At 45.4% G+C, this 17790-nt stretch overlaps 1 protein-coding gene across 1 annotated transcript in view; it reads right to left on the bottom strand.

Annotated features, from left to right (window-relative positions):
• Positions 1 to 17790, bottom strand: part of MRC2 (mannose receptor C-type 2) — an 81541-nt gene that overhangs the window by 24729 nt on the left and 39022 nt on the right. Inside the window, exons 10-14 of the mRNA XM_079949263.1 lie at positions 8470 to 8585; positions 6289 to 6437; positions 5296 to 5513; positions 4127 to 4269; positions 2269 to 2371 (exon numbers count right to left, since the gene is read on the bottom strand). Coding sequence (XP_079805389.1) covers positions 2269 to 2371; positions 4127 to 4269; positions 5296 to 5513; positions 6289 to 6437; positions 8470 to 8585 — 729 coding nt within the window. The remainder of the gene's footprint in view (positions 1 to 2268; positions 2372 to 4126; positions 4270 to 5295; positions 5514 to 6288; positions 6438 to 8469; positions 8586 to 17790) is intronic.

Here is a 17790-nt window from a genome sequence, read left to right as displayed (position 1 = left end):
GCCTTAGTTTACCTACCCATGCCTTAGGTCACTGGCTCATCCAACTCAGTTGAGTGCAGTGACATGAATACTTTCCTCTTTCCCCCCCACCAGAAGGAATTCCCACTCCACACTGTGCTCTGCATTATCTCAAATGCATTTCCCTCTACCTCGGCAACAAACAAGCATCGAGAGAGGTCTGGGTTTCTTATGGTGGCTCCTTAACAGAAGAAGCCTTAATACATTAGTAAAAGGAGAGCCATGATTTCCAGCAAACCACCTGACAAAATAACTCTGGTTTGTTTGTTTTTTAACGTTGGAAGTTTGCATTTATTTATTTATTTATTTATTTATTTATTTGCATCTCTAACAAATTCTGTATTGACAAAATATCAACAAAGACAAAGAGAAAAGAATCTCCGAAATAAAGAAGAGGTGACAATTTAGGCATCAATTCAGATACTGTTCTGACAAAATAACTCTTGGGACTTTTTGTCAGATTCCTATTTCTCCACCAATACACAACTCCTGGTCCTCTTTTCCCTCTAAATAACAGCAGAGGTATTCTATTTTACTTACTTATCTCCTGACAGGAGTACAGTGGTGCCTCGCAAGACGAAAATAATCCGTTCCGCGAGTCTCTTCGCCTAGCGGTTTTTTCGTCTTGCGAAGAAAGCCCATTGACGGCTTAGCGGATTAGCGCTATTGGCGGCTTAGCGGCTTTTAGCGGCTTAGCGGATAAATGGCTTAGCAGCTTAGAAAAAGGGGGGGGAGGGGAAAAAACCCACAGGAACTCGCAAGACATTTTCGTCTTGCGAAGCAAGCCCATAGGAAATTCGTTTTGCGAAGCACCTCCAAAACGGAAAACTCTTTCGTCTAGAGAGTTTTCCGTCTTGCGGGGCGTTCGTCTTGCGGGGCACCACTGTACTTTGTTAAAACACACACACACACACACACAAACATGCAAATCTCTGTTCCCAGTGCCTTTTGAATAGGTTGGAGTTCTTGTTATTAAACATACCAAGAAAAAAAGCACACCAAGAACTCAGGCCAATGTAAGATTCAATAGTGGGAGTGGTCCCTACTCACAAGTCAATAGTCAATGGTAACAAAAACTAACCCATTCAAAAGTATGTATTCTGACAAGAATTACAAACTCAAATAAAGATTACAAATTCTAACAAAGATTACAAACTCTAACTCAGAAAGCTATGTGTAACACAATAATTCGTTACAAAGATTTTCTCTTTTTCACTCGACAATAATGTTGTTCCTTATAATGTATCAGCTTCAATCAGTTTACTCAGTTTCAATCATAGAGCAGAACTCAAAAGTCAATTATGGATTAAAAGCCAGGACAGGGCCCTGTTTCGATGTATTCACCTTCATCAGCTGGAAGTATCAAACGTTACATGAAAATACATTTAGATTCTAAATTATCATAAATTATAAAACAATCCTAAATTATAAAACAGTATAATTTATACTGCAGTATAATGGATCACACAGTGATCCATGCAACGATTACCTCCAGGCTTGACTACTGTAATTTGCTCTACACGGGGCTGCCCTTGAAGCTGTCCCAGAAACTCCAGCGGGTGCAGAATGCTGCAGCGAGGCTCCTCACGGGGTCTCTGCCATGGGAGCATATTCACCCAGTGCTTTTCCAGCTGCACTGGCTCCCAGTGGAGTACACGGTCAGATTTAAGATGCACGGAAGACCTTAAATAGCAACACCCTAGAGGTCCCGGGCCCTAAGGAAGTTAGATTGGCTTCAACCAGAGCCAGGGCCTTTTCAACTCTGGCTCCGGCCTGGTGGAACGCTCTGCCTCATGAGACCAGGGCCCTGCAGGATCTGATTTCTTTCCACGGGGCCTGTAAGACAGAGTTGTTCCACCTGGCATTTGGCTTGGAGCCAATTTGATTCCCTCCCTCTCTTTCTTTTTTCTTTTCCTTTTTCCTCCTGCGATGAGGCTACATTTTAATATTTTAATGTTTCAATATTTTAATGTTATATTTTAATTTTGTTTTTAAGTTGTAATCATTCAACTTGTTTTTATTATTGCTTGTTAGCTGCCCTGAGCCCGGCCTTGGCTGGGGAGGGCAGGGCATAAATAAAAATAATAATAATAATTATTATTATTATTATTATTATTATTATGTAACATTATATACTATTTATACATATATTTATGAGTTAGTGTTTGTAATCTCTGTTAGAATTTGTAATCTTTATTTGAGTCCTTGGTGTGCTTTTTTTTTTAATAGGTTGAGCAAACCATTATTCACCCCAAGACCATCACTCCATCGCCAGCTCCTCTCAAGTCCCGGGTCCCGGCGATTCAAGCCGATCCAAAACCAATGTTGCTCATGGATTTCAGGTTCTGATGCCCTGGAAGACATTCGAAAAGAAGATGGGTCAGGTAGGGGGTTCAGTTCTTCCATGAATGTAACTGTGCGAAGACCTAATGCTCAACTAAAGCTCCCAAGGTTTGTCCCCCCACGCGTCACCCCATTTTGCTATATGTGATTTGGCTCAATTGATTCAAGCTGCTTATAGCAGGGTTGGGGCACGCGTGTGGCTCTCCTGATATTCTTGGGACTCCCAACTCCCATCAGCCCAAGCAGTATGGCCAGTTGTCACGGATTATGGGAGTTGTAGTCCTGCAACACCCAGGAGGCGCCAACTTCCCCCTCCATTTTGTAGCCATGGTGACAGCATCTCACGGTTGTGACAGGTCAAGCTAAGTAACTGCCGAGGTTTCGGAATCAAAATGCACAGTGCACCATCTAGGCCCTGTTCAGCTTACCTCTCCCTGAAAAAAATATCAAGGACTGCTGATTAACCATGTGGGAGTTATTTTTTATTGGCAAAACCTGAACCCATCATTTCCACTTCCCCCTTTTAGGAAACAGCCACGCTTCTTCTCAGTTCAGCAGATACCGTATTTTTTGCTCTATAAGACTCACTTTTCCCCTCCTAAAAAGTAAGGGGAAATGTGTGTGCGTCTTATGGAGTGAATGCAGGCTGTGTGGCTATCCCAGAAGCCAGAACAGCAAGAGGGATTGCTGCGCAGTTCAGGCAGCGATCCTTAATTCAGAGATTCAGAGTATTTTTTTCTTGTTTTCCTCCTCCAAAAACTACGTAGTGGTCTTGTGGTCTGGTGCGTCTTATAGAGCGAAAAATACGGTACCTCTCACTCTTTCCCTATCCCCACCCATTCACAACCACCAGATAAAACATTATGATTCTTCACAAGCTTCAAGAAGAAGCAGAACCTCTTAACTTTTTGTTTCAGCTTCCATCTTCCTATTTTTTTTAAAAAAGGTGGGGTTTTAAATGTTGGTTTCAACTGTATCGTCTCTCAAAGCAAGGGACAAGGAGGATGGCTGTCTATCTGTCTATATAAAACGTAATCACACTGTAGGCACGTAAACCAAAACTCACAAATGCGCTTACATATGAAGGAACATTCAAGTGTGCCTGAGAGCACATGGATATACTGTATTTTTCGCTCTATAGGACACACTTTTTCCCCTCCAAAAATGAAGGGGAAATGTGTGTGCGTCCTAAGGAGCGAATGCAGGCTTTCGCTGAAGCCTGGAGAGCGAGAGGGGTTGGTGCGCACCGACCCCTCTCGCTCTCCAGGCAGCTATCCGCAAGCCTTCTGAGTGCGGCGGGAGTTCCCGCCGGGCTCCGAAGGCTTGCGGATAGCTGCCTACAGCCTGAAGCCCGGGGAGCGCAGCGCCAACTCCTGCTGCACTCCCTGCTGCACTCCCTTCGGGCTCCGAAGGCTTGCAGATAGTAGCCTGTTCTGGGGGCTGGGGTCGGGGGAAGCTCGGGCTTCCCCTGTCCCCAGCCCCACAAGCTCTAGGAGAGGCGGCGAGGTTGTGCACAATCTTGCCGCTGCTCCTGGACCTGTTCTGGGGGCTGGGGAAGCTCGGGCTTCCCCCGCCCCAGCCCCGCGGCTGGGGGGGGGAAATAATTTTTTTTCTTTATTTCCCCCCCTATTTTTTTTCTTTATTTCCCCCCCAAAAAACTAGGTGCGCCCTATGGTCCGGTGCGCCCTATGGAGCGAAAAATACGGTATTTGCCAGGGTGTCACCCAGAAACATACATCTCCTGCTTTTGTAACTCAGTCCTCACCCAAATATCTTGTTGAGCGTGTTGGCTATAAAATGTTCCTCCTCGTAAGTGCCGACGCTCAGGAGTTGTGCTTTCCGATCGCTGCAGAACAAATGGGCCATGATCCAGTTTTTCTTCTCCTGAAGTTTGTCGTAGGTGAACACCTGCCCAAGAAAAAAGGGAGCCATTTCACAAACCGAACCCGGTCGGTGAGAGCCGCCCCTTCCGAGAACTAAAAGCCCGAACTGCTGTGACAGATATAAATCCAAAACCAATTTGAGCTAATACGATTCATGTGGTGGACGTGTCCTAAGGTGAAAGACTTCTGGGAAAAGATTTATAATGAATTTAAAAAAAAAGTTGAAAAATACATTTATTAAGAAACCAGAAGCCTTTCTACTTGGAATAATAGGACCGGAAATGCCAAAGAAGGATGTTAGACTGTTTCTGTATGCCACTACAGCAGCAAGACATTTATTAGCCGAAAATTGGAAATTGCAAGAAATGCCGACAATAGAAGAATGGCAGATGAGGATGATGGACTTTTCGGAAATGGCTGACCTGACTGGGAAGAATCCGCAACCAGAAAGAGGAGGAAACACAAGAAGAATGGAATAAATTTAAAGAATATTTAGTGAGATATTGTAATATAAGATAATTAAGAAATTCCTAGAAGTAACAGATTAGGGATAGAAAAAGATTAATAATGATGATTATTATGGATTACAATTGGAAGGAAGGATAAGAAGTTTGTAATGAAAGAGGATATTGATGCTATAAATATGAAATTGGGAACTGCTAAATATGTGTTATGATGAAATTCAGATTGGAAGGTGTCGAGGAAGTCTTCTAGCAATGTAAATATACCAGGGAATAAGAAGGGGGGGGATTCTTCTTTTATCTTTTGTGTTTTTACTGTTGTTAGGTTTTTATGTTGTGTTAAATGTAATGTTTGTTTCTGTGTTTATGTCTGTGTGCTATAAGAGAAAATCAATATTTTTTTGGGAAAAAGAAAAGAAAAGAAAAAAGGGAGCCGTTTCACAAACTGACCCCAGTCGGTGAGAGTATTACAAGCCCGAACTGCCGTGACAAATGTTAAATCCAAAACCAATCTGAGCTAATACGATTCACTTTGCATTAAAAGTTTTGAGCATGAACTGGCTGGCTGCCTCCCCTCGTTTTGTACGTACCTTGTAGCAATGCCTCAACTTGGGGCTGGTGACCCATCCCGCTGGACAAGTTCCCGTGAGGCTCGGGGTGGGATGAGGCGAAGGAAGCTCAGGGTTCACCGGAGTCCCCAAATTCTGCCTGCAGATGTATTTGGCCTTGAAACTGGTGCAGTTCTTCACTTCCCATAGTCCCATGGCACTCCCCGTGGCCAAGGCAACACAGCCGCCTTTGTTATAACCTGAAAGCCTCATGGGAAGGGGGAAACAGGCCAGAGAAAAAATTTAAGCCAAAGGAAACGGTTTCCATCTGGCTTGGCGAAATCATGCAATAACCACCAAACTAGATAATGGCTGCCCTCATCATGGTAAGCTATAAACCATGGTTTACTGTGCATGAGCAAACCACACCCCCTTTGCTTCTCCTCACGAATGGGTAGAGGAAACCAGCCACAATCTCTAATTTAACCTTATACCTGAACCAGGGATTATGGTTTGTTTAGCTCCAAACAAACCTCAACAAACCAAGGTTTCTTCTTGTTGTTTTTTTCTCTCTCTCTCTTGAACTTCTTTTCTATTTCTTTTTCTTTATTTCTCTCTTTTCCTTTGTTCATTCCTTTCTCTCTCTCCCCCCTCCCTTTATGTTTTTGTTGTTGTTAGATCAAAGTCTTAGTTTGGACAAAAAAAAAGGAAAAGATATTTGATATTAAGTTTTGTATTTTTCTCTACAAACCCGAATAAAATTTATTCAAAAATGAAAAAGGAAGTGCAGACAATTCAGACAGTCAAGCCAAATTTCTTACTGTGGGAGAAGGCAAAATAAATATTCTTTTTTAAAAGGAAAAAAGGGGGGATGCATAACCCACTGTGATTGCAGAAGAGAGACAAATACTAAGTCACTTGAAAGATGTAAACAAACCCTAGGTACACACACACACATACACACACACACACACACAGAGAGAGAGAGAGAGAGAGAGAGAGAGAGAGAGAGATCTAGAGAGAGAGATCTATTACCGGGCTGGTTGCGATTCCAGTGGGTGTAGGTGACTTCATCCCCGCTCAACCAACGAAAGGAGCCCGTTTCATTTATGTCCTGTAGAGCTGTCCAGAAAAATTCGTCCTCCCAGCCATAAATTAGGCTGCTCACATAGGCCTGTTCAAACCTTGGCCAGGGAGACAAGGGAACGAGTCAGTCGCTTCTTCACCAAATCCACCAATCCATGATCTTTCCTCCAGACAGCGGCGTAGCGTGGGTTGTCAGCACCCGGGGCAAGGCAAGTAATTTGCGCCCCCTAACCCCTAACCTGCCTCCGCTGCCAGCTTCTTCTTGCTGCTGCCTGGGCTTGTCGGGTGTGGTTCTCTCCCGCGCTTCAGCGCTGCGCTGGGCGGCCGCTGCACTGTCCCTCCCCCAGATAGTCCCTCCCTCGCTCTCTCTCCGCTCCGCACCGCAACACACGCCTGGCACCCTCCCCCTCCACAGTGGGCGGCGACCCGGCAGCTCGGATCGGATTCGCACAGCCAGCACTGCAGTGAGAGAGAGTGAGTGAGCCAGGTAGGGGCAGAGAACTGCGAGTGCGCCCCCCCAAACGTTGCGCCCAGTGCGGCTGGCACCCCCTGCACCCCCCACACTACGCCACTGCCTCCAGAGGTTGATAGTCAAATAATAATAATAATAATAATAATAATAATAATACAGTGGTACCTCGGGTTAAGAACTTAATTCGTTCTGGAGGTCCGTTCTTAACCTGAAACTGTTCTTAACCTGAGGCACCACTTTAGCTAATGGGACCTCCCACCGCCGAGTGATTTCTATTCTTATAGAATAAAGCAAAGAACGAAGCAAAGTTCTTAACCCAAGGTACTATTTCTGGGTAACCTGAAGCATCTGTAACCTGAAGTGTCTGTAACCCGAGGTACCACTGTAATAAAGGTAAAGGTACCCCTGCCCGTACGGGCCAGTCGTGTCCGACTCTGGGGTTGCGTGCTCATCTCACTCTAGAGGCCGTGAGCCGGCGCCGTCCGAAGACACTTCGGGGTCACGTGGCCAGCGTGACGAAGCTGCAGCTGGCGAGCCAGCACCAGCGCAGCACACGGAAACGCCATTTACCTTCCCGCTATAAAGCGGTCCCTATTTATCTACTTGCACTTAAGAGTGCTTTCGAAATGCTAGGTGGGCAGGAGCTGGGACCGAACGACGGGAGCTCACCCCGCCAGGGGATTCAAACCGCCGACCATACGATCCGCAAGTCCTAGGCACTGAGGTTCTACCCACAGCGCCACCCGCGTCCACCACTGTAATAGTAATAATTTATTATTTATACCCCACCCATCTGGCTGGGTTTCCCCAGCCACTCTGGGCACCTCCCAACAGAACACTAAAAACAGAATAAAAGACCAAACATTAAAAACCTCCTGATACAGGGTTGCCTTCAGATTGCCTAAAAGTCAGATAGTTGTTTATTTCCTTGGCATCTGATGGGAGGGCGCCACTACTGAAAAGGCCCTCTGCCTGGTTCCCTGTAACCTCACTTCTCGTAGGGAGGGAACCACCAGAAAGCCCTTGGAGCTGGACCTCAGTGTCCGGGCTAAACAATGGGGGTGGAGACGCTCCTTCAGGGATACTGGGCTGAGGTCATTTAGGGCTTTAAAGGTCAGCACCAACACTTTGAATTGTGCTCGGAAAAGTACTGGGAGCCAATGTAGGTCTTTCAGGACTGGTGTTATATGGTCTCGGTGGCCGCTCTCAGTCACCAGCCTAGCATCCTGTTGCTTTCTGCCATGTGGCAGCCAGGCAGCATAGCTCCTTCCAAAAATAACCAAGAGGTCAAGTGCCTGGCCTAGCCTTCCCCTCTAAGTGTTTGCAACACAATACAGTGGTACCTTGGGTTACATACGCTTCAGGTTACAAACTCCGCTAACCCAGAAATAGTACCTCGGGTTAAGAACTTTGCTTCAGGATTAGAACAGAAATTGTGCTCCGGCAGAGCAGCAGCAGCAGGAGGCCCCATTAGCTAAAGTGGTGCTTCAGGTTAAGAACAGTTTCAGGTTAAGAACGGACCTCCAGAACGAATTAAGTTCTTAACCTGAGGTACCACTGTATCTGAAAACCCATTCCATGATAATCCAATTTCTTTAAATAATAAAAAAGACGTTTGTTGAATCAAAACTCCGGATGGCTTACAACACAACACACACCTGTTGGTGATGGTGACCAGAGTAGACGAATAATCTGTGCACACCTTCCGAGCATCACTGTACGTCACATGGTCGTCTCCCAGCCAATAGCAAGATGGAGTTTGCCATTTCCAACCCTGGGGAAAATGTGACAGAAAAACGTCAACGAAATGTATAAATCTAAATCAAATAAGTGTTGGAACTGTAAAGAGAAAGAAGGTTCTTTCTGTCATATGTGGTGGTCTTGTAGTAAGGTTAAAGCTTACTGGGAAATGATATATGATGAATTGAAAAGGATGTTTAATATAACCTTTGTAAAAAACAACACAGAAGCTTTTCTTTTGGGAATTATAGGGACAGAACTACCTAAACTGTATAGAAACTTATTCATGTATGCGACTACAGCGGCAAGGATGTTACTCGCCCCAAAATGGAAAGAAGCAGAAGTCTCAGCAAAGGAAGAATGGATACAAAAACTCATGGAATACGCAGAAATGGCAAAACTTACCGGGAGAATAAGAAATCAAGACAACAAACTTTTTATAAAAGAATGGAAATGGTTTATTGAATATTTACAGATAAATTGTAAGCAGGTAAGAACACTGGCAGGATTATTGCAATAACCTGCAGTTTTATAAGAGCTTATATTTAAAGTAGATGGATAAATGAGCAAATTAAGTTAATCTGGATACGCAGAAGATAGTAAAAATAAATTTAAGGAACCGCAGAGAGAGGGGGAAGGAAGTCAAGTTCTGAAATGTTTAAATGATTGTAAAATTAGTGAAATGTATAAATCTGAAAAGCATAAAAAAATAAAATAAATAAAAATAAACAATTGCAAAGAGTAAGGCAATTTCTATTACTTTTGATCTAACCAAAGTGTTACTTTGCTTTGCTAGGTGGTTATAGCTTGATCTAACAAGAGACTTTAGGCTGTACAATACTATCAGGCCGGGAAATCAACATTAGGCAGTATCAGGGAGGGCGGGATTAAAATGGCAGTGGCCATTACTCTTCAAAACAGCCACAACAGCTGTCATTGTAGGCCCCACGGGGCGTTTCAGTTTTTTGTCACTCCTTCCCAGTGCTCTGCTGAGTGCCGAAAAAGAGAAAAAACTTACCGTCCTCCCATTCTGGAAAATAAAATCACAAACTCTCCTGCTGTTGTGAACATTTTTAGTATATACTGGTGATGGTGTGAATAAAAAGTCAGCAGCAAATGTCATTCAATATTTTCCCCAAATTTAGATGAAACTAGAGAGAATTCTGTCCTCAGGCAGATTAACTGTATTTCCAATCTTTGTTCATTCACATGATCCATTGTTCTATGAAGACGCGTAAGTCAAATTGCTTGATAGTTCGCCTCTGAAAATAACCTGATCTTCACAAAGGGAAAGCTCCAGTCGAGTCAAGACTACAGTGTGAGAGTCATCCAACATTCCAACATATCCTGGCCTGATCCTACTTCCCAGACTGATGTGCAGATCAAAATTTAATTACTCTTCATATTTCATACAACTCCAAATTTTGCTATGTAGCTCTCAGCTCAAAAACCATTCCAAAAATATGATGAAAAATTCATAGGGCGGCCTAAAATACGTTTAAGATAAAGGTAAAGGGACCCCTGACCATTAGGTCCAGTCATGGCTGACTCTGGGGTTGCGGTGCTCATCTCGCTTTACTGGCTGAGGGAGCCGGCGTACAGCTTCTGGGTCATGTGGCTAGCATGACTAAGCCGCTTCTGGCAAACCAGAGCAGCACACGGAAACGCTGTTTACTTTCCCGCTGGAGCGGTACCTATTTATCTACTTGCACTTTAATGTGCTTTTGAACTGCTAGGTTGGCAGGAGCAGGGACCGAGCAATGGGAGCTCACCCCGTCACGGGGATTTGAACCGCCGACCTTCTGATCGGCAAGTCCTAAGCTCTGTGGTTTAGACCACAGCGTCACCCACATCCCATAAAATACATTTAGAAATGCATAAATGCTAAAAAAAAAGTTTATGTAAATACGATTTTCATATGGATTTTTCTATATAAAAAAAGTAAACTTACAGATCAATGTAGAATTTGGAGAGACCCAACATATGAAAGATCATATGTAAAAATGAGAAAGATTTGGGCATTCCATCCCTCCGTACTTATGACATGGCTTCATTGAACAAACCAACATTGTCCCTGAATGATGGGTCAACATTGCAAATTGGAAAGGAGTCACACACTTTCTATGTACAGTTGTACCTTGGTTTTTGAACAGCTTAGTTCTCGAACGTTTTGGCTCCCAAACGCCGCAAACCCGGAAGTGACTGTTCTGGTTTGCAAACGTTTTTTGGAACCCGAACATCTAAGGGGGCTTCCGATTGGCTGCAGGAGCTTCCTGCATCCAATCAGAACTGTGCTTTGCTTTCCGAACGTTTTGGAAGTCAAACGGACTTCTGGAATGGACTCCATTCAACTTCCAAGGTACGACTGTGTTATGTACTGAGTTGAATAGTATCCAAAATGCAGCAGCCTGATTGGTCCTAGAACAATAGGATTCAGAATGAAGCAGTCTGATTGGTCCTAGAACAATGCAGCAGTATGATTGGTCCACAGGAGCCACCCAATCCAGCTCCAGATGGAAGTGAATCCACAACCTGATTGGCCTACAGGAGAATCCCGGAATTCGCCAATCACGTGGGGCCCATTGTGTAAATAATGTATATAAAGCAGATATTTGGGGGGAACTTTCATTCCTCCTCACCACTATGAGCTGAATAAAGAGCATGAAATCCACTCTCGACTCCGAGTATATTTCAGACAGTATTTCTGTTCCCTCATTGCTTAGAGTCATCCACATGATCATTTGAACCCGTGTTCGAAACAGTACTTTGTTAAGCCCACCATCAAGGCTTAGCAAGGCAAGCCACTTGCCATCTGCTGCTGCAAGCTGAGTGTGGGCCAGCTTTTGGCAGCCCATCCCACTGACTGCTTTTTAGAGGGGAAAGAAGTATTATCCGTTCAAGCTTAGCTCAGCACATTGCTAATGGTGGCTGCATGCTTGTGGTGGTGGAGATGAAATTCAACGCAGTTTAATTAAGAGGCCACAACTACCAAGTATGCAAACCTAAGCTCTCAACTAAGGAGGGCAGGCATTTGTCACAATCACTGTTTATTTTACCATCCCAAGAGAAAATATCAAATAGTCACACCGTATATCAAAAGCACGCTGACCGCTTACTGTAAAAAAATAGTAATACTCACATCCACCCCACTCTTTTCAAAACAGAAACTGGAGCATCTTACAATGCAGGATAAAAACTACAGCAATAAAAGCACAACCAACAATGAAAGCAAAGAACCCCAACATAGTGGAAATATAAAACTGTTCATTATTAAAACTAAGCACCAGGGCATCACAAGAGAGAATAAAATCCTCAACACTGAAGTGTATATATAAATTTAGCAAATAAATAAAATAACTAGAACGGGCCTTTTCTGTAGTGGCCCCCTATTTGTGCAATGCTTTCCCCAGGGAGGTTTGCCTGGTACCTTCACTTTATATTTTTCAACCAGGCCTTTGGCTGATTAATAGTCTACGGCCTTTTAAATGTTCCTGTGAGAAGGTGGGGTTATCGTTTTTGTTGTTTTGGTTCAATCATTCACCTGTGTTTTTTATATTTGTGAACCGCCCTGATAAAGGGTGGCAATCAAACAAACACTGAGGTCCAGCTCCGAGAGCCTTCTGGTGGTTCCCTCACTGCGAGAAGTGAGGTTACAGGGAACCAGGTGGAGGGCCTTCTCGGTAGTGGCACCCGCCCTGTGGAACACCCTCCACAGCCTGAAGGCAGCCCTGTTTAGGGAAGTTTTTTTAATGTTTAATGCTGTGTTGTGTTTTTAATATTTGGTTGAAAGCTGCCCAGAGTGGCTGGGGAAAGCCAGCCAGATGGACGGGGTATAAGTAATAAATTATTATTATTATAAACAAACAAACAAATGTGGAAGAAGGGCAGCCAAGGCAGCAAATTCCTCTCCCATCCCTCACTGGCATGTAGGATGCACTTTCTGAGAAATGGGCCCTATGGCTTCACCGTCCCTTCCCATCCCACCCAAAGTAGACCCACTGAATTTAACGGGTGCAAGTTAGGCATGTCAATTAACTTCAATGGAACTGCTTGAGAGCCAGTGTGGTGTAGTGGTTAAGAACGGTAGTCTCGTAATCTGGGGAACCGGGTTCGCGTCTCCGCTCCTCCACATGCAGCTGCTGGGCGACCTTGGGCCAGTCACACTTCTCTGAAGTCTCTCAGCCCCACTCACCTCACAGAGTGTTTGTTGTGGGGGAGGAAGGGAAAGGAGAATGTTAGCCGCTTTGAGACTCCTTAAAGGGAGTGAAAGGCGGGATATCAAATCCAAACTCTTCTTCTTCTTGGAGCAGAATTAGCACTGGATGCAACCCTTTGGATTTCTGCAGCATCCTTTTTACGGGAAAGAAAGGAAGTGACTACTTGCATAGCTGTCAACTTACAGATTTGAAAATAAGGGACCAGCAGCCTTGAAAATAAGGGACCAGCAGCCAAAATAAGGGATCAACAATTACTTTGATAAAATACATACTTTGTTGCGTGCAAATGGCTTTAGATACCTATTAGGTCCATAAATTACCATATAGCATATATTCAACACAAAAAAACAGCAACAATTTGTTGTTGACAAAGCACAGCTGGACATAGAAAGGTCCCCATTACCTTCAATAGCTTATTTAAGGGACATCATTAATAAGGGAGAGCAGCAGGACATGGCGCTGGGATAAGGGACTGTCCCGCCAAATAAGGGACGCTTGACAGCTATGGACTACTTGTGTGAACTTGGCCTGTGGGTCATGGGTGGTGGGGTCTCCATTATTGGTGTCTGCCCTCTCCACCTAGGTTGGCTCTGGCTTAGTTTTCAAGGTCACAGCCCAAGGAGAAGACGTTGCAGAGTTTAGAAAGGAAGAAGGAAAACACATCAAAGCCGTGTGAAATCCCCACACCCTAACCCAAGCTACCAATGCCCAGAAGAGTCTAAGAAGGGGAAGCGAACTCTCTTCCTTCGGCACGAGAAAAAAGGAAAAAGGGAAGAAGTTCAAACCCCACCGCAGAGCGCTTTCATAGCTCTGGTTTGTTGATGTTGGAGCCTCTCCTAAGCTGGGAGCACAATAGGCAGCTCAAATTGGTCAGGCAGATGGAGGGGGAATCGTTCAGAGATCCGAAAAAGCTCCTTTTGAAGGCAACCACAGGGCTCGCTACTATCAACATGCAGTGTGGGAGAAGCCTTTGAAAGGAGGCAGAAAGCAAGCCACAAGAGAAGGAGGGCTAAAAGGAGAAGGGATCAAATGAGCACGGAGGAAGACCCAGAACAGGAAGGAAAGAAACAGGAGAGCAGTTAGGACGCCTTAGCTAGGGAGACACCTGGACCATGCACAGACCTACCGTATTTTTCGCTCTATAAGACGCACCAGGCCATAAGACGCACCTAGTTTTTGGAGGAGGAAAACAAGAAAAAAAATATTCTGAATCCCAGAAGCCAGAACAGCAAGAGGGATTGCTGTGCAGCGAAAGCAGTGATCCCTCTTGCTGTTCTGGCTTCTGGGATAGCTGCGCAGCCTGCATTCGCTCCATAAGATGCACACTCATTTCCCCTTACTTTTTAGGAGGGAAAAAGTGAGACTTATAGAGCAAAAAATACGGTATCCAGTCACAAGGGACCCAGTGTGTCAGGTGCTGGTGTGGTTGCTCGAGAGCAAACAGGCAAGACTCCAACCTGTCTTTTCCAGGCTTTATTATCTGTACAAACCATTTACAGTGCACAGTGTCGCAAGTCCATGTCTGCTCAGTCGCTAGCAGAATCTGGGAGTGGGCGGTCCTTACACCTTCCCCAGCATAACAGTCGTGTGACCCCCCCACCCTTCTCCTCCCCTCTCTGCGCGCAAACCTACTGCGCAAAGGGGGACTTGCCTCCCCTCCGCTTTGCTCAGGCTCGGTGTTGAGGCTCTCCTTAGCATCTTCTGATCCCTGCGCCCCTTCCCCACTGGAGGCGGGTCTTCCCTCCTTGCCAGAGGAAGAACAGCTTCGCAAGATCTTTGGAGGCTCCCTGTAACACAACTGCCCTGCCATCTCATGCCTCTGAGCTGATGGCAGTTCCCTGACACAGCGGATCACCTAACCCCAAGGATTTTTCAGCCAGCGATGCTTCACAGCACATCGGGTGATACAAGTACCATAGCTGAAAAACAACGGGCTATGAGATCCCTAGGAGGGACTCCAGCTCCCATCATTCCCAGCCAGCATGGCCAATGGCTAGGGATAATGGGAGTTGTAGTCCAACAACATCTAGAGGGGACAACATCAGCTATCCCCAATCTCAAGACAGATATCCTAACAGCTTCCCTGGGCTTATTCTGTACCCCAAGGATGAGAACCATCTCCCTCTTCTTCAGAGAAAGATTCTCTCCCTTGCACACTCTTCTGCTTCATTTTTATGGACCATTTCTCAACCCATAATCACAAGAGGGAGGAAATATGGAGGGTGAAATGCATGCAACAATAAAATTCCCCTCCTTACAATGTCTTTTCTACTGCAGCTTCCAATCGTTTCTTGAAGCTCTTTGAAGGAAGAGATTCCACAGCTTCCAAAGCATCTTACTCCAGCGGAGAACTCCTGCTCATATATTCAACAACTGGATGCAGATTTAGAAAGGAAACTACCGTATTTTCGCTCTATAAGACGCACCAGGCCATAAGACGCACCTAGTTTTTGGAGGAGGAAAACAAGAAAAGAAATATTCTGAATCTCAGAAGCCAGAACAACAAGAGGGATCGCTGCGCAGCGAAAGCAGTGATCCCTCTTTCTGTTCTGGCTTCTGGGATAGCTGTGCAGCCTGCATTCGCTCCATAAGACGCACACACATTTCCCCTTACTTTTTAGGGGGGGGAAGTGAGTCTTATAGAGCAAAAAATACGGCACTTAATGGGGGGTTAGGAGCTGGTCTTCTGAGCTCTGCCTATGGGTGGGTCCTCCTAGTTACGAAGGAAACCAGTTGGGAGAATACAGAACCAAGGAAATGTCAGCATGTTGTTTTTTTAAAAAGTCATGCTGGAAAAGAACAGGGATATCTGGGAAGGAGAGAAGGAGGAGGAAAGGACCTGCTAGACGCCAGCCTTCATCCAAGTTTGCAATGCTGCCTGCGAGGAATGCAACCGCTAGACAGCTCCGGCAGATGGGCTCACCTCTTGCCAAAAACACCATCTTGGTTGCTTTAGGACAAAAGATAGGGAGTGCTGGAGCTTTTGCTAAGCTCTGTGGGCCAGCAACCAGATCGGGAGCCTCTGACAGCTGGAGGAAACATCTGGAATGTTGACAATGGGGAAGGAAAGAAGGGAGACGAGGAGAAGTCCAGAAGTTATCTCCCGCTTGGACTACTGCAATGCGCTCTACGTGGGGCTACCTTTGAGGGTGACCCAGAAACTACTACTAATCCAGAATGCGGCAGCTAGACTGGTGACTGGGAGCGGCCACCGAGACCACGTAACACCGGTCTTGAAAGATCTACATTGGCTCCCAGTACGTTTCCAAGCACAATTCAAAGGGTTGGTGCTGACCTTTAAAGCCCTAAACGACCTCGGCCCAGTATACCTGAAGGACCATCTCCACCCCCATCCTTCTGCCCAAACACTGAGGTCTAGCTCTGAGGGCCTTCTGGCGGTTCCCTCCCTGCGAGAAGTGAGGTTACAGGGAACCAGGCAGAAGGCCTTCTTGGTAGTGGTGCCTGCCCTGTGGAACGCCCTCCCATCAGATGTCAAAGAGATAAACAACTATCTGATGTTCAGAAGACATTTGAAGGCAGCCCTGTTTAGGGAAGTTTTTAATGACTGATGTTTTCATGTATTTTTAATCTCTTGTTGGAAGCCGCCCGGAGTGGCTGGGGAAACCCAGCCAGATGGGCGGGGTATAAGTAATAAATTATTATCCAGTGGCTTGCGTTTTTTCTTTTTTTACTCTTGTCATATCTCTGGTTGGTCCAGAACTGGCCTTCGGGGAATCAATCACTTTCAGGCTCGTTTTCCCAAATCTGTAAAATGGGAATAAGGTTAACCTACTTGAGTACTTGTTTTACTCAAGTTTATTGCCTGGTCTTCACCACAAGGTCCCAGCAATTTTAAAAAGCGCTAATCAGAAGTGTTGGCCTGCGGACGGGTGCCAGTCCATGAGCCGCTGGCTGACCGCAGCCCAGGTTGGGTGGGATGGCTCAGGGACCAAATGCGGACCCTTGGCGCAATGGAGCAGGGCTTGCCAATCCACCACATCAGGTAGCTGGAGAAGCACTGGTTTAAAATGCAACATGAAAATAGGTCTGAAGCAAATGCAAATCAAAGGAACAGGGTGCCTCCTAAATATATCTATATCGACGTAAGGTGTCAGAAGGCAGAGGAAAGAGGGGCACACCTTCAGCATGCAGCAGAAACAATGAAGGGGAACGGAAAAGATGACTGCACTGACAGCTACGGTTGCAGACACATTTCAAGGAAACTCTTTATCGTCAAGGAGAACATTTCACGCTTCGTAATAAAACTGCTTGAGAAGAAGGGAATTCTGCTTGGTGAGTGGCAGAAAAACAAAGTCGCGAAGCATCTCTGTCTAAGCAGCTGTCCCTCTTTGTATTTGGTGAATGTTTTTTTTCTACAGCCAGCTCCTTTTCCTTTGGGGTTCAAGAGGCTAAATATATTCATAAAACACAAGGCGCATACAAGTCTGCAGGGCATGGGAACACGGCACCCAGAACCCCAGTAATCCATGCCTCACATCTGGGCTCTCATGTGGGCACATGACTTTTTGCTGCTTCTGTAGCTTTGCAGATCTAGGCAAAGGGCCGAAAAGCACTTGTGTACAGACTCAGCTATGTTCGTGACTTAGAAGAAGTATTATTATTCAAGAATAGTTCCTTGTCCCGAGGCTTGAGAGCTGGAAAAAAAATGTGTTTTGGAGGAGGGAGAAGGATTTGGGTCGGGAGGGGAGAGAGGCACTGCGAACCAGGAAGCAAGACATGGGGTTTTCTTCTTCATGGAGTCCAAGCAATGCTGAGACTGAGGCGCATGCACACACACACACCTGGCATGGCCCACATGGCAGCTGGGCTACTCAAAGCAGTCCCAGATGACTCTCCTTTCAAAGAACCACCTTTGGCTGGTATTTATCAACCTTTGCCAACCTGGTGTCCTCCAGATGTTAGATTCTTCAGAGTTACAAGGGACCCCTTAGGAGTCATCTAGTCCAACCCCTTACAACAATAATAACAATAATAACAATTTATTATTTGTACCCCGCCCAT

Source organism: Podarcis cretensis (genome assembly GCF_951804945.1).
Source record: "Podarcis cretensis genome assembly, chromosome: 13".
Classification (NCBI taxonomy): Eukaryota; Metazoa; Chordata; class Lepidosauria; order Squamata; family Lacertidae; genus Podarcis; species Podarcis cretensis.
Note: the sequence above shows the minus strand (reverse complement) of the source record. Positions and strands in the feature narration are given on the sequence as shown.